General features: G+C 31.9%; 1 protein-coding gene across 1 annotated transcript in view; it reads right to left on the bottom strand.

Moving 5' to 3' along the window:
• Positions 1 to 17,748, bottom strand: part of LOC106457458 (glucosidase 2 subunit beta-like) — a 45,971-nt gene that overhangs the window by 24,303 nt on the left and 3,920 nt on the right. Inside the window, exons 3-5 of the mRNA XM_022383404.1 lie at positions 17,366 to 17,370; positions 788 to 886; positions 195 to 252 (exon numbers count right to left, since the gene is read on the bottom strand). Of these exons, the coding sequence (XP_022239112.1) occupies positions 195 to 252; positions 788 to 886; positions 17,366 to 17,370 (162 nt within the window). The remainder of the gene's footprint in view (positions 1 to 194; positions 253 to 787; positions 887 to 17,365; positions 17,371 to 17,748) is intronic.

The raw sequence follows: 17,748 nt of genomic DNA, 5'->3' as shown, positions 1-17,748 counted from the left end.
TATATATATATATATATATATATATATATATTCAGACTAGATGACTTTTTACAAATAAAAAATACTTAAAGATAACTTTAAATTATAATTAAACTGGTTAACATATTTTACTTAATATTCTATAAAAGACATGGAATAACTTGCTCATATGATCTAATATACATACATGAATATCAAAGATTTGGCATACTTACATGCAGTTATTTACACAATCAGAACTACTATTATATTCATCACTTGTGTCACAACAATCTAAAGATACCCAAAAATAAACAAGTAGTTATTAGATACCATTTTAAAACAGTAATTAATGAAACACTTTAGTTTGAGAATACAATTTACATGGAATGCACAGTTTGGAAACCATCCAGTAAGCCAGTAAGCATACAAAGAAGATTTTTTAAAACAAACAAAATAGATAAAAGTTTTTTTTCATGGAGATTGCAACTACATTTTATTAGTTAAAAATGTGAAATTTTTTTCACACACACGTTTTTTTTATTAGTACACATTCTTATAAAATCATCTATAAAAAAAAACCTGTTTCACTTTTCTGAATAAAATATTAGTACCAAAAGATATTTGTATCTTAGTATTTTGTCCTTAAAAATGTACCTTTTGATATCTAAGTACTGCTGAAAAATAAACAAATCAGAGATGAAGAAATAAGACACTAATCAGCTATCATAAAAGTAATGGATAATAAAAGAAATTATATTGAAGTTCTACTTCTGCTTTTCCTTTTTAATGTAAACAGTTATAGAATCTAATAAAAAAAACAACTTACCACATATTCCATCATTTACCCATGAAGTTGGGATCTCCTTTGGTTTATGTCCAGCATTTGTACAGTGAAAAAATGCATTTGGGCAAGCTGCTGTACCTGCAATTATATACATATATTTAAACTAATATTCCAGAAAAATCCAAAATGTTTCTCTACTTCCTTAGACTGTAGTCTTCGTATATAAATTTTCCTTAATTCTACACAATAAATTTAAACCTGAAGCTTAAAATGCAGACAGTAGAAACAATTCAAGGACAAGACATATATATTAGGAAGGAGTTTTTATGCTGCTAAACTCTCTGACTGAAGCATCTTTATTCACAGCTTTTAAGCTATACTGTACTATTTCTTTAGAAAATGACAATAAATGCTTCTAAGAAACAAAAATCTAAATAACTCTATGCCTAGAAAGAAAAACAGTTCATATTTAAAATTTAGGTTTTTCATGTAACACATACTAAATCTGATCATCATAGAAACCCATACATACACAATATTATATGCCGTTAACATTACTTTGATCTAGACTATGACATTTTCAATAGAGATTCCAAAACACAAGATTGAATAATGTGCATACTCTATTAATGTAGTACTGAAGTCTAATAAACACAGCATCATTAAAAGCAAAAAAAAAGGTATAATGTTAATCAGAATAGTCAATCATATTTGTTTTTTCTGTTAGAAATAAAAATCAGAGAGAAAGTACATACATACATACAGTGAAGTTTATCAAACCTACGAATGCAAATTTATCAACTGTAGAATAAAGGAACTTAAATCATGAAATCTTAGTGAAAAAAAGCTAGGAGTTTCTAATTAAAATGGCTAATATATTGAAAATTTGACAAAAGTAACCCTGTCCACTCATGTTTATATTAATATTCTACAACTTGTGAACAAAATGGCATAAAAAAGTCAGACATGTTTACAGAAACATGGTAAGTAAAAAGTAGAGTCAAAACTTGCTGCAAAACAAAAGTGAATACGATGGTTGCACATACATTCTTTAAACTGCCCAACTGTCAGCACAAATACCCATGTTTATTCATCCACTGTTCATGGCAGCTCACCATCAAAAGAGACCTGTTCTCTTTCTTTGGTTTGCTCTTGCCCAGGGGGTAGAATTCTCTGAAACAATCGAACTCAGCAAAATGGTAGAACAACTTTTATTTTGTCAAATTTCACAATTCCAACAATCCATTCACTGAATATTATTGCAAGTACGAATCAATAACACAAATGTTATTTATTCTTTAAAGACTTGTATGAATAAAGGATAGATAGGATAATTCAACTATCATACACTTGGTCTGCAGTTCATCGTAACAACAGGTCTAGTTTTGCTCTTTGATTTTTCCTTATCCAGAGTTGCTAATGAGGAGGAGAATACCCAGAGAACAGACTTGACTTACTAATGCATTGAATCCAAGAATAGACTGGGCCTCTATTCTTTTCATTAAAATTCATAATTTTAGTGGTAAGGAAAAAACTATAATTCTAGCAGATGTTCAATATTTATATTTTAGACCAACCCCATGCTGAATTACACTATTGTAATGACTCGGTGTGTTTGCTTAAGTGAATTTTTAATTTTCAGAGAAGATTTTTTATGACCCAAGTAAAGACTTTACATGTTTAGATGGTTCTGAAACAGTTCCCTTTAAATTTGTAAATGATGACTACTGTGATTGTGAAGATGGCTCTGATGAACCAGGTAAGTCTTATGTATCTCTTCATATTGTTATAGATAATTTCATACTTATGTTAAAAGGAGTTAATGTCTGGCAGTATTTTGAATAATCTAATTTTAATAAAACTCAGTTTCATTTCATTTGCAACTCGTATATGGATTTGATTTGATGTGTTATTAAGTGAACATGGGTGCATGTAATGTGTATATTGTTCTCTGTCTCTGCCTCATGAATAAGTAAGTCATCTTCAGAACTTTTAAGGAAACAAATTTTTCAGCATTATAGCTTTTTTTTTCCTTGAAATTATTTCATTATGTAGAAAAATGTTTGTGATATTTGTGAGAATGTAGTTTTGTGAGTCACTCACACTTTGTGAACATTATGAAGCCATTCATGTTGACTATCAAATGTGTTTGGGAAAAACTTTGTCATGTTACATGTGTTTGTATGAACTATCTACAAGAGGAAGCCCTTCCAGTGTACTTGCTAATAATGCTTTATTATAAAACTTTCCAGCTTTTTCACTGTACATGTAGAATGAATACTGTCCACTGATCACTATAAAATGCTGTAATTTTATAGTTGCATGTAATAATAAAACACCATGTTATACAAGTTTTAAACACACACACAAATATCTTTAATTCAAACAAAACCTTGTGATTAGGTTCTTTTATCTTAAACAGTTACTACATTTTTCAGCAATTGTTTTTTTTAGTTACTTTATATATTTAACACACAGTATATCATAAATAATTATAGCTTATTAAGCTTACAATGGTAATAAATACAACATGTTTTTCACTAATGGTATAAAAATATTTTATTTTTTAACACAAAATCTTTGAAGGAAAATTTATCCTTTCATCTTATGATTTTCCTGATAAGTGTGTTTAATTAACCATCTTACAAATTATCATTATTCCTGATCTCCATTTGTAGCAAAACATCAAACCTAATAGAGCAATGATCATGTGCACCCAGATGTTCCACAAATTTCCATCCTCTCAAACATTTCTATATTAGAAGTTAACAATATATCTAAAATGGCATTGTTTCAAGTATGTTCCTTGACCAACTGGTGAAGAAAACCATCTCGAACAATTTCCAAACAATTTTCTCCCTCATAGTTTGACTCTAACATTTCCCAATCTATATGCCTGAAATGAAAATCACCCATAATTATGACCCCCATTAACAGCTGAAATCTTAATCTCACTATAAAGTTTCTCATTAATGTCATCAGTATCATCTGGTGATCTGTAACAAATTCCCACTAAAAGCCTTTTTCCCTCTATATCCACTAATAGAAACCCAAATGGATTCAATCTCCTTGCTATAATCTTTTATATCCTCAACTTCAACAGGATGTAACTCACATTTTATATATAAAGCCACTCTTCACCATCTCTTTAGTACTCTATCCCTATTAAATAACCTATAACCCTGTATTTCAAAGAAACTTCTGTCATCAAAATCATTTACATTTAACCATGTTTCAGTTATTCCCATTATATCAAAATTCTACATTCCTACCAGCTCTAAAGTCATCTATCTTACTTCTCATACTTCTGCCATTACAACAGTAACAATTAAGCCTACACTTAAAACCACTTCTATACTCATTTTCTGTGCTAAATTTTTTCTCTACATCTTAATTTTTTTTGCATTTAGTTTATCCTGGTCTTCACTACTGTCTAGTCCTAGTTCAAAACTTCTCTTACAAATGAGTTAATAGCCCTTGTAAACAAGCCAGCCCCTATCCTATTTGAATGTAAACCATCCATCTCAAAAAGCTCACTTCTATTAAACTGATCCCACAAGTCCAACCAGCCAATCTGTTCATCCCTACATATTAACCTAAGCCTAGCATTCAGCCCTAGTGACCTACTTATAATTTTCATCACAATTAATTCTAGGCACTATTATGTTATGGCCCTTTTCTTTAAATGCCTTTATCAACTCTTTGTAGTTATCAATTAGCTCATCTGATCTACCTTTCCGTACATCATTAGCCCCTACATGCACAACAAAAACTGCATCATTGCTAGCTCCCTTTATTACATCTCTTGCTCTATCAGTTGTATCCTCCACCCTTGTCCCTGGGTAACATAATATAATTATTTTCTCCTTATTTACCCCACAGACTATCCTATCCATATACCTTGTCAAAGAATAATCTATAACTATAAACTTCTTAAGTCTATCTTTCACATCCTTCTCTGTTCCTTTTGTTTTCTTCCCTCTAATACTTCCTCATCTGCACAAGTCAAGGGATGAAATCTGTTGCTCAACAGAACATGCTCATTACAATTAAATGCACTACTTTTACTAGTTTTAGCCCTAATAGTACTGAAAGTCATTATTAGCTTATGTATCCCTTCCTTTTGAAATCCTGCTGTTACTTCCCACAGTTTAAACTTCTCTTTATCTATTGCTTTTACTTTAATTAGAATGGCCCCCAACTCCTCCTCCGACCTGCAAACTCTATAAACCCTTGTTCTACCAATACAAAATCCTTCTAATATTTAGGGTTTCATCCCAAACTCGTCCTTCCATCATTTCAACAAGCCTAATATGGTCAGTTTATTTAAGTTCCTAACAATTTTAAACACCTGAATCAGGTCACCTCTAGTTTTTCTACACTCCAGATAAAAAAAATAAAAATTTTGATTCTCTTTTCATAACTTATACTTTTCACAATAAAACTCACTTTGTTAGCTCTTCTCTAATCTTTTTCAAACAAATCAATATCTTAGTAACAGGTGTTTCAAAACAGAACACAATACTCTAAATGAGGCCTTACCAAAGTTTTGCATAAATCTGATAATCTCATTACGGTTGAATTAAAATTCCTGTAATGAGATCCAAAACTATATTTGTTCTTATAACCTTGTCTAAACATTCAGCTTGAGACTTTTATTAATCATCACACACAAATTTTTCTCATTTTCATAATACAAATATTTCTACCACATAATAATTTAACTGAAAGCCTAATACATAATGTAATAGTACCATATATACCAGCTTTCAGGATATCTTAACAACAGATTCTTCACTATTCTCAGTGCTGATATTCTGTATTAACATTAACAGTCTGGGATTGAAAAATTCAAACAAAAAAAAGAACTTCAATTATTATGAATACACCCTAAACCAACAATACACATGATCACAAAGTAGGATAATTTTGCTAAAAGCAAAAACCAAAGAAGGTAAATTCATAATTTACCAAATAGTTATAATTTGGGTGCTAAATACAAGTATTTCTCAAAATTTAAATACTCCAAATATATTATAATACAAGTGTGTATATATTTGCCAAGTTTTTGAAATAAAAATTATTGATAAATAACATTTATGATGTCATGCTTTCTGTACTTTGAGAAAATATTTCATAGAAGAATATTGGTAATCACAATAAAACATTAACAAGGGTTAAGCATAATAAATTTGATAAAATAGCATCATATACAGTTACATGACCAAGAATAAAAGAAATATTTATATATGCTAAAATATACTAGTTATTAATTTAACTTATCCAATATTAAAGAGTGAAATAATTATTCCATCATTTTTGGGTGTCAAATTTGAGTTTTACATGGCTGTCCCTAAAATGCATACTCTATGCCAAGAATAAATGTACATGCAATTAAAATTGGAATTTTATTTTCCCCACTGTATACAAGATTTAAGGTTTCTAATTTATTTTTATAAATCATATTGTATTTTGCAAAATCAGATAATACAATTAAACAATTGAAATAAAAATACAGAAAAATCTAAATTTTGTTTTTCCTTCAGATATCCATTTTACAAAATGGATATTATATCATCTGCAGCTATTCAGTTTGGTGAACAATCAAGTAAAATGTGCCTTATTTCAGAGAATCTTTGTAACGTATCTTATAATATTATATATATATATACTTCTGCAATTTAAAGAAATCGTTCCATATTCTAATTTAAGTCAAGAGACATTGATATGTGTACTTACTCGAACATGACCATTTTGAATGCTTGATTAATAACATAACAAATCATAATTAATGCAAAACAGCTATACCTCAAATGTGTAACGTTAGTAGTAGTAGTGCCTCCATACAGATGGATAAAGACCAACAATGGTGTCAGTAAACCCAGCCTAAACACAAAATCCAGTATACAAATGCTAATACGACTAAAATTAGTATTAGTAGTAGTCAGAGCAAGTCAAGTTGTATGTAGATATTACTGTTTCAGTGTTTGTGTATTTTTGTATATTTACTATAATTTAGCAACAGAAACTAAAAAGTTAAACATAATTAATTATAGTTTATAAAATTGTTAAACACTGGACGTCATTTTTTGCACTATAGACTAATGCCTTATAGATTGTAATAAACTTAGGACGTTAAGTAACCATTGGCGATTTTCTCAATTGGGTGAATTAATACTGAGTATTAAAATTTTGTCAGGTTAGACTTTTTTTAAAAAAAAAGTACTATTATTACTAATATTATTATTAAATCACACTAACACTTAACAGCAAAAGGTCTGCTTACTTGAGAGAGAAACTCCTCTTGGCCTTAAAACTTCGGTACTACTATCCACACTTACTAGAAGAAAAAATAATAAATATACAAATTTTACAAAACTAAAAATCTGAAATATTGTCATTGTGTTGATCGCCATAATCTTTTTGATAGCGACCTCTAAGAATCCGGTATGACGAGTTTTGCATAAACTTAAAAAATGTTCAGGTGATTTCGGCGGACCTTCACCCTCACACGTAGTAATGTGTAAAAACCTCAACTATTTTCAACCATGAGTATATTCGATTAGAGACAACAAGACTAAAAGGTTAGACACAAACTATCTAGCATAAGAAATATTTTGGAAGTCATAAAGTTTAATTTTCTTAAGAGCTAATTACAATGTTTAAAAACATTGATTTAATCATTGTTGCTGTGTGTATGTATTTTAACATTTTTTGTAGTAATTGTATTATGTAAACTTACGTGGTTATATTTGTGGCAAACTAGACTAACTTCATAGTTTACAAGTAAATAACTTTGCGGCTGTTTGTTCTTTAAGACGATATCAAAATACAATTGTTTTAAGGATATAGTAGATCTTTAATTAAAAATTATTGCTCAAAGGGAGAATTTTACATATAGGTATGTATAAAAGAACTTGAAACTCCGACATAGAATGAAGTTTAAATTGGCGTAATATAATTTAACAAAATTATTTGTTTGTTGTTAAACGCAAAAGCTACACAATGAGCTATCTATGCTATGCCCACCACGGGTAACGAAACCAGGTTTTTAGCGTTATAAACCTTCAGACTTAATTACCTCTGTGTCAAAAACTACTTTTTAGTAGTATGTATAGTAATGTAAATATATGGGTGTGTTGGGCTAAAGATTCTTTTACAGTTGGTGCCTACGACTTGTTAGCGATAAATTCGACAATAAACGAACAGCACGCACTCAACTTGTTTTTAGAATAATATATATATTCGAAACAAGTTAAACGTTTATACAAAAATTATTTACACTATGGAGATCATAGTTGTATCTTAAAGACTATACAGTTCTCTTCTTCTTGTCAAAAGTCCACTTAGGCCAATTCAATTGCTTTATAATTTAGTTGATAAGCCAAACTATGTTTCTCTATTTATATCGCAATAGTATCCGCGTATAATTCATTTACGCTGTCGCGTGAGTTACCACAGTTGTATCCTGAACTTCCAATAATCATCTGCTCTTCATACTTCCAATAATCGTCTGCCTTTTTCAAAGTCCATACACGCGGGTTCATTTAGTTTAAAACATCCTTTGAGGAGACAAATTTTTCTCCATATCTCTTTCAAACTGTTAGTCTCATTCTAACATATCAACCATTAGGCCTTTCACTGCTACGATGGTTAACTTTAACTTTTCTTTAACCGAACATCTCTTTCACGTGAGTTTACTTTCCCTCTTGCTTCTGCTTGTCTGGTCACAGCTATTTATACATCTATCACTTAGGTCTTCTAGAAATCTCCATAGCCACAACATCAATGGATTGCAAACATAACATTCAATAGCCTTGACATCAATGAATTAAAAACACAAAATTTCATTAATAACACTACCCACACTAAACAGTCTTTTATATCTGACACTCTGAGCCTCTGTGTGTGTGTATATGTGTGAGGGAAAGGTTAACGAAATAAACTTGTGACTCAAGCTTACAGATTATTCATTAACCCATGATTCAAAAGAACATAAGCTTTAAAGGAAAGATATAAAATTTACATGAATGATTGAAATTGCTGTATGAATGTCAATGGTCACCAAAAAACTTTTATTGGTCTGCTTTTAAAAGTTTTTGTGATAATATATACATAGTCGAATGTAACTGCATTCATTAGCTATTTATATTTGAAAGGAAAGCATACTTTTCACTTGCAAATACAATATCCAGTTTCTTTGGTTCATTCATAAGAATATTTTTTGTGTATAAAACTGTTCGCTTGTGTGTAAAAATGTAATATTTTACATGGTGCTTTTATATGATACCATTATATGAAAAGTAGAGTGACTAAATAAGCCAGTCAAAAGATAATACAGATTTATCTTAAGCTACAGGTTTTTGTTTCAACAAATAGTGATAGCACTAGTTTTTCCTATTCCCAACATTATACTTACTTTAACAAATAAGATTCATATAATTTTACACATTGTTTTTAGGGTTTATTCCTTTTCAAACACTAATCGCAGGCTCAGTACCCATATCCTACACAACAGGAACAACCAGCTCAGTAGAATATTTAGAAAATTCAAGTCATTTAATTCTAAAATATTCAGCTACTACAAGATTATGGATATCTTGATGGAACCAACTGAAATTGTTTTTGCAGCTTTTGTCTTTCTATGTAGCACTATGACACAAACTTAATTGCACCTAGACCAACACATCTTACATTCTGTCTGTAACCTGGAGATATTATCTACCAATACGGACTCCCTTCTTCACTTTCACCATCTATTTCAGACAGATGTGACACTAGTTTTTTGTTGTTGTTCAAAGTAGTGAATTTATTGTATGATCTAAATTTTGTTCTGTCCAGTAGGATCTCGAAAACTGTTCTTCTGGATCTCAAATTACCTTTTCATTTGTCACAGTCTTTGAGTGAAACTTTCATATATATACCGTCTCTTCTACAATGTTCTGTAAGTCTGTGCTCTAAGTAAGTTTCAACTTTTTAAAAGTTTTATGAAATACCACAATGTATTTATTTAAAAAGTCATTTTAGCCTACTTATGCATTTTCAGAACAAGCAGATGAGTTAATAACATTTGTCAGAGTCATCCAACTTTTGGAAGGAAGATCTACTGAGCTTCATAACAGATGGAGAGTTTCTTTAAGAAGTTATTTACATTATTTACATGTAATGTGCAAGCCACAACCCAAATATAATTGATGAACTGATAATGTTCAAGTCAATAAAAAAGATTACGAAGATCAAAGTAATAGGAAAACAATGAGGCAACTCTAGGTTACCTTTTACCTATCAAAATGATAAACCAAAGTATCGCAAGAGAAATTCAGTTGATATCTTAAAATCTTTGTACCTACACAACATATGTGTAAATTTATTTAAACTAATAATACACATAAAACCATCAAGAAAAAACAATCCTCAAGTGCATCAGCCTAATTGAGAAATAATACATTGAAGAGCACTTCAGGATCTAGGTTTAATAAGTTTCAACTCACAACCAATGATATCCAAGTTTATATATATAATCTTTTCATTCCATCACATTGAGCAGATTATTCAAGCTTTAGAATGAAACCATCTCTAGTTCTATGTTCTGAAGGAATTAAAATGCCTAAGATCATTGTGTTCGTATCAAAACTGTACACAGTATTCTAAATAATACTGGCAAGTCTCATACAAGGTAATAGATTCCATTTCCTTGTTGACCACAGAGTTAAATTCATACAGCCAAAATGGATAGTCTTTCTAATCTCAAGAAATTTCCTAGTATTAGGTGACTTTTGAAACCCATGACGTCTCAAAAAACATTACTAAACAGGAAAATTTAGCGAGATACTCCTCAGCAAGTACTGTAAGGGCTTTTCTTTTCATAGTCATCCTACATTCGAACATGGCTTGTTAGATATTTTTTTGGCTTCGCTGTAGCAAGTTGCTGATCGTTATTATATAGTCTTTTCAGGTGGTCAGAAAAATGAATAGCTCACTGTTCATCATTGAGTTCGTACATTTCAGATTTTCTGATGTACTGTAATTCATTATTGTTCTTACTTTTTTAATTCCTATAATTTGTAAAGCTGACAGGATCTTGTTAACCTAGCTACTCCAAATGTGATCGAAGTAATTTATTAAGGTGTTTGTGATAAATAGATGGTAGTGAAAAATGAAAAGCATGCAGATGCTATGGCCTCATGTAGCACTATGTAGCTGGTTTGTGCAATTGTTACGAGTTTCGTGACTGAAATAGAACCATTTGGTAACACTTCTTAGACTGGCTGTGAGAACATTAAATTGGAAATAACTTATTTTAATATTTATATAAAAATATGTTTTCTACATTTAACAAAGAAGAACTCATTTTTAAAACCATTGAAACATTTTTCTTTGCTTGCTTTATATATAAAAAACTATATTACTTCGAATCTTTTAGGAAGAAAACTTGTCATGCAAATTTTTTTAAAAGGAGGCACTGTTTTCTTTTTGGAAGACCAAATCAAGTTTTTTTTTCAACTTGTTTAATTCAAAAGAATAATTTTTATGGCCTGTAATAAATATGTAACAATCGAAATTCAGTGCTTCTTTAATTCAATGCTTCTTTAATTCAATGCTCTAACTCCTAAACTATAAATACAACGTTGTGTATCTGCATGAATATGTGTATTTTCGAAAAAGTGAAACGGGCATTTGGCTTTTGACTAATTAAAAAACGTAGCATCTTTATCGTTTATATACATAAAATCTTAAGATGTATTACAGTTACTTGACCTTCTATCATTTCTAGAATTACAAGTTGGATTTTCAGAAAGTTGTATTAGTAAAAATTAGTTTGAAATCGCTGCTGATAATTTAATATAGTTTCTTTAACTTCATTTGTCTAATCGTCTGCCATTGTTTATGTTCAAAATGTCAAAGTATCTCTCTTCAATTTTTCTACCATACAGTGGTATTCCTATAGTATATCCCATCTAGCAACTAACTCTCTCTGTATATTTATTTATTACACTCATTTTGAATTTTCTGAAGAAAAGAAATTGTACTTCACGAAGCATGTCGAGTAGATATATGTTTACTTATATTTTTGGCATCTATGTTTTAATTATTTTCCTGTAATCTTTATGTAAGTTGTAAGTTTTTACTAGTTTGTATTGTGATTTTATTCCTGCAACAAAATATTGCATTAACAAGATGAAGATGTGGTAGACTTATTTAAATCATTGCTTCTGGCTAAGGTTGCATACCACATAGGTCATTCAAGTTTCAAGACAGTTTCTGTTCGCCCTACCGGGCTTGTGTATCACTGCTCCCAAGTTAGCAGGTGGTACATTGCATATGTGTAATTTTTACTTTTTCAAGGATGTAGAAATATTTGTTTGTGACTTTTTGGATAGAGTATCCTCATGCATACTACAGGCACAGAAACTGCCATCCCTAATTTTGAAACCCAAGTTACGCCACTGGTGCAGAGGTTTGTACAAGTTGGTATGAGCAGAGATTTGATCTTCCCTTGAATATGTAGTGAGAGTGATCATTGAATCTAAGATAGTGAGATGCTGAACTAGGATTCTGGTCTGACAAAAAAGGGCGATATTAACATAATTCTTTCTGTATCCGTCTAATGAAGAATTACTTCTTTTCTTTTCCATCAGCCAGCGAATTTCTGAGTTTGAATACAAAAGCAATCATTCAGTATACTGTAACATCGTGTTTGTTGAAACAAAGAGATAAATGATTTGTCAGATTATAAAGATTTTTATTCTTTGTCATACGCTTCTAACAGTTTCACTTTTCTTGCTGTCCGAGTTCATTTTATTTTTCAAGTACCTTATATCCTTTCAATTTGACCTGTGAATACCTCTCTGGAACATGAATGATGAATCACATCAATCAGTGTTTGTTAGAGTATAAATAAACAACGAAATTTACAGCCATGAGGAGGATTTAAATAAGTTGCAAAGAGTCACTCAGCTTATTAGTGGAACCTGACATACCAGTTACTTTGAGAAAACCGACCAACAGAAAAATTTCATTCGTTGTATTTGAACTTACTGATTCCAAAGAGTCAGTAACTCAATAGTAGCACCTGTCCTACTTATTAATGTCAGAAACATTAACATGATAATGCAATATGTTCTGCTTTGTGCTCCCATATAACTAAAAAAAAAGAGTAGTCTGCGGACTTACAACGCTGGAATCCGGGTTTCGATACCCGTGGTGGGCAAAGCACAGATAGTCCATTGTGTAGCTTTGTGTTTAACTTCAAACAAACAGCATGTTCTCCATTTCTGTGAGGGAAGACATAAATAAAACATTGAAAAGAGTAAGTTATGAATAACTAAACTCAATCTTGTTTAATTTATATTATATAAACTTATAATTTTATAATGTATTTGATGAAAAGAGGATTATCAAAACTGAAGGCAAAGTCATATTATTAAATGCTCACTTCATTTATAGATGGTCTGAGCGTACCTGGACTTCTCATTCCATTATTTATGGTTTTTGTCCCGTCACCGTAGATGCTGTAGGTGTAATTATAAAAGTGACCACCAAATCCTACTATTTGGTGAGACAGAGTAGCCAGAAAATTGATGGTTGGCTGGCTAGATACATTTCCTCTATTCTAACACTTTGAAATTAGTGACAACTATTTGCAGTTAGCCCTTATGTAGCCTTTAAGTAAAAATCTGAAATAAATAATAATAATTTATCGGTTTGATTCGAATTGCCAAAAAAAAAGCTGCAAATTAAATTTCTCCAAAAAAAAATCAATTTTAGAAAATCTTGAAAGTATATGCTTCACTTTAAAATATTATAAAGATATGGCCTACATTTTATTTTATTTTTATCATTATCTATAATCTTTATGCATTATGGTAAATGGCTATTTGATCTTAGAACACAGAACAAACTACTCTGTTGGTTTATTGCTTTTCTGAAATTTGCTGTCAAGAACAATTTTACATATTGCTGTGCCACTAGGGGGGGGGGGGCAGAACATGCTGTATTTCCTATTTATTTCTTCTTCTTTCCACCAATTACAATTGTGAGCCTCTCCTTTATTTCTTAACTGATCAAACACATTCAGACACTGTTTTAATTTTTTTTTACACCTGTTCTAAGTTTGGAGGGTCAAAGGTTGAACATTACCAAAAACGTATCGGAATATCAAAATAAAAATATTTTAAACTAATATTCGAACTAAAATATGTCATTCGAAAATTCTTGGTTTTTAATATGTTATATTTTGAAGAACTTTCCTCGTGTTGTAAACGTCACTTCAATTCTCGAATGCAAAACACAAGCAAATTTCACCAGTTACAACCTCTGAATGTGAACAGATATATTTATGTATATTTATCCATCATCATAATGTTAAACAGTACCTTAATTAACAAAATCAACTCACGTTCACTATTCACTACAACACTAACATTAATAATGTCCTAATCCTTAAAAACTACTATATCCTTAGGTGTATGTGGATTGACTGAAAATTGTCATAGCCTATAAGCAAAGCAGCCATCCGCCAAAAACGATGTTGTGACAAGACAGACCAGGAGAAGACCTTCCAGCCTGGAGGCTGGGTGTAGCAGTGGTATGTGCTTGAATCATGTAAACCATTTGGTTCTGGTTGGTCTGGTTTCCTCCTAGTACTTACACAAGGCCCCCTGTCTTTTGAAATCCATCATTTTTTGGGTGTGTTCAAGCGTATCCAGCATGCGGAAAAGCTGAAACCATATATGACAGAACCTATAGTATCCTGGCTAGCCCAGGAGTTAGAGGTCAAATCTAATGAATCTGAGGCGGAAGAGGCAGTCAATGACAATATCAGCTCAGCTGATGATAAAAGACTGCATCCTAATACTTTTGGCAGTCTTTAATGAGTTAGATGAGGAAGCACATGAAAAGGTGATGAAAAGCTCCAATGATCAGCTTAGCTGCCGACTGCAACCACCTAGAATTGTCAGGTAATCGAAAGATTGTCGACAGAAAGGGGTGTCAAGACCCTTGCTTTCTAAGTCATTAAGTAGTGTTATTCAGCTTAATGTATGTGGTAGATTGTAAGAACAACACTCAATAACACAAACTACGATAGTCGTTTGGTTTAGAAACTAATAACTGAAAGGGAATTACACACTCTTGCTTTTCGAGTGCCCATGTGATTTTCTAAGCGAAGATCACCACCCTTATCAAAGTAGTACCAGTTCTTCTGGGCCTGCTGCAGGGTTGTTCATTTACAGCTAGAATGATTGTTGGTCGTACCACCAATGACTGAAGACTTAGCAACCCTTAGTTTACTTAATCTAGTCTTAAATAATTTAAAAAGATCCATATTTGTAGATTTTAGTTACTTTTATTATATTAAATAAAAAATAAATATAAAAAACAGCAAATAAAATATTTAAATAATCTTTTTTTTTTCCTCTTGGGTATGCGAAGAGAGTTAACCCTAACTTTGTTTAGTACTATTATTAATGCTTCACTGTTGCTTCCCTCTCTGGTTGAGGAGTACTTCTGAATGACAATTGAACTTTAGACTCTAACTGAGTGGTAATGTGTAATGCAGTGTACAGCATTACACTGTACCCCTTACTACTCGTGTAATAGTTAAGACAGTTGATTGATTGGGATGCTAACAACTGAAAGGAGTGTTGTGCCTTCACTCTATTTCCAATGCTCAAGTGGTCTTCTCAGAGAAGATCGCCGCCCTAATAAACTGCATACTCCTCCAGAGAGCAAAGGCTCTTCTGTGATGCTTCCATGTTAAGCCAGAGTTTACATTCCCCATGAGAGTACTGATGTGCAAGTTAGTGGCAAAATAAAAACTTTTATTGTTGGAATGTGAATTTTGATTGAATAGCAGTGCAGGTGAATTCTGCCAGGAAGTGTAATTGCAAGACAGAAATAGCTGTTGGGTCTCACTACTCACAGATGGCAGCATATTGTCATACTTTAACTGTCAAGAGTCAACTTATAGAAGTAGTCAGTTTGGTTGCTATGGTAATGATGCACATGCATGAGGCGATCTATCAGAAGCTATCAATGTACCTGACTATGTGTTTAAATTATATGTAAATTATATGAAAATATGAATTTGCAATATCGTGTGTGTGAGAGTGAGAGAGGTGTGGCAAATGTGTACGTAACTACTAGGCATGCGTATTTCATCACAGTAATCGATACGATACGCATTTAGATATTGATGACGCGATACGATACGTATCTAGATACAAAAGTTTTACCAACGGTTTGTTACAAAGTATGACAGTCTTGTCTGTAATTTTTTTATCTATATTTGTTTGTTTTTGAATTTCGCGCAAAGCTACATGAGGGCTATCTGCGCTAGCCGTCTCTAATTTAGCAGTGAAAGAAAGCAGCTAGTCATCACCACCCACCGCCGACTCTCGGGCTACTCTTTTACCAACGAATAGTGAAACTGACCGTCACGTTATAACGCCCCACGGCTGAAAGGGACAGGGATTCGGACCCGCGGCCCTCAGATTACGAGTTAAGCGCCCTGACCACCTGGCCATGCCGGGCCTTTATCTATATTACTAACATTGTCTTATTTAAGTACGTCACACTTTACAGTGCTTTTTCAAATTCTCAGGTCTGACCAGCTAAATGGCAGCTGGCAAGAGAAGTAAAATAAAAAAGTTAATATCTTTCTATCTATTTTATTATTGTTAATTTGTTATGTTACTTTGCATGTGACGTTTTTTGATAAAAGAAATGAAGACAACATGTAGTACTCAATACTCAGCTTCCTTTATTGAATTATTATTTTTTTTTACCAAAAATACTTTATTAGAAACGCTGATTTTTTCTGATCAAAAGACTTATAATGTTTACTGAAAACTTGCCAAATTTCATGAAGATACACAAATCGTATCATGTCGTATCGGACGATGTATCGATACAATCGTATCACGGCTTCACGATACGATATTCTCGTATCGTATCGCTGTATTACCACACCTTTAGTAACAATACAGTCACTCATGTGTGTTGATCAACAAAAAAGTGAATTAAAACACAGGTAACACGAAGAGAGGGTAACGTATGCTGGAGAATATGAGAGTTTGATAAGGAATTTGAAACAATGTTTGAAACTAACTGTGAATACTGGCTTGATATGCATTAATTGAAGAAACAACGAGACTGCTAATTTTGTTAATGTGAGAAAATGAATTTTTCAATTTTTTTTTGCAATGAAATGTTCCGCAGGTATTGAGTTTCGTCAGAGGAGATAAAAGTAACATAGGCTACTGCTACATTTGGACATAAACATGGTTTGTACTATGTTTTATAAGTGTTGATGGTTTGTGTTTCAGTCATGCAATACTAAAATGCAAGTGGCGACATGAAATCATCTGTGAAAAATAACATTCATAACCGGCAGGCCGCCAAGAAAACATTGCTACACCAGAGTATAACGTCAGTTTATGTGTCTAAGTCCACGACACCGTATCTCTGAATCATAGATAATGAAATCCATGTTCGTGCTGTGCTTATTCCCTTCTCCGACACATATGAAGTTACCCGGCTGTACACCGATGGACTTCTTTGCATTATGGACAACATATAAAGTGTGATTTTACTCTCTTGAACATTAAAGGTTTAGTAGTTCACTGGTTATATTTTCTAATATGACTAATGTTAACTCTTACGCATTCACATTTAATATATTGGTAAATATTACATGAATATGCTATCAGAAGATGAAGATCCTTCTTCTTGTGCCTCACAAGAAACCAAAAGAAAAAGAAAAAAGAAGATCAACAAGTCCACGATTCAACTTCGAGGCATGCATGAGAAAATGTAACCATTGAATGGGGTCCATTAGATGCACTTTTTAGTACAATGTGACAAAATATTCAAATTATTTCTTATGATTATGTGTAACTTAGCGAGGTTTGAAGATTATGTTTGTTTTGAATTTCGCGCAAAGCCATACGAGGGCTATCTGCGCTAGCCGTCCCTAATTTAGCAGTGTAAGGCTAGAGGGA

This window comes from Limulus polyphemus, unplaced genomic scaffold, assembly GCF_000517525.1.
Source record: "Limulus polyphemus unplaced genomic scaffold, Limulus_polyphemus-2.1.2 Scaffold334, whole genome shotgun sequence".
Classification (NCBI taxonomy): domain Eukaryota; kingdom Metazoa; phylum Arthropoda; class Merostomata; order Xiphosura; family Limulidae; genus Limulus; species Limulus polyphemus.
The sequence above is the reverse complement of the archived record's forward strand: the minus strand, read 5'-3'. Positions and strand labels throughout refer to the sequence as shown.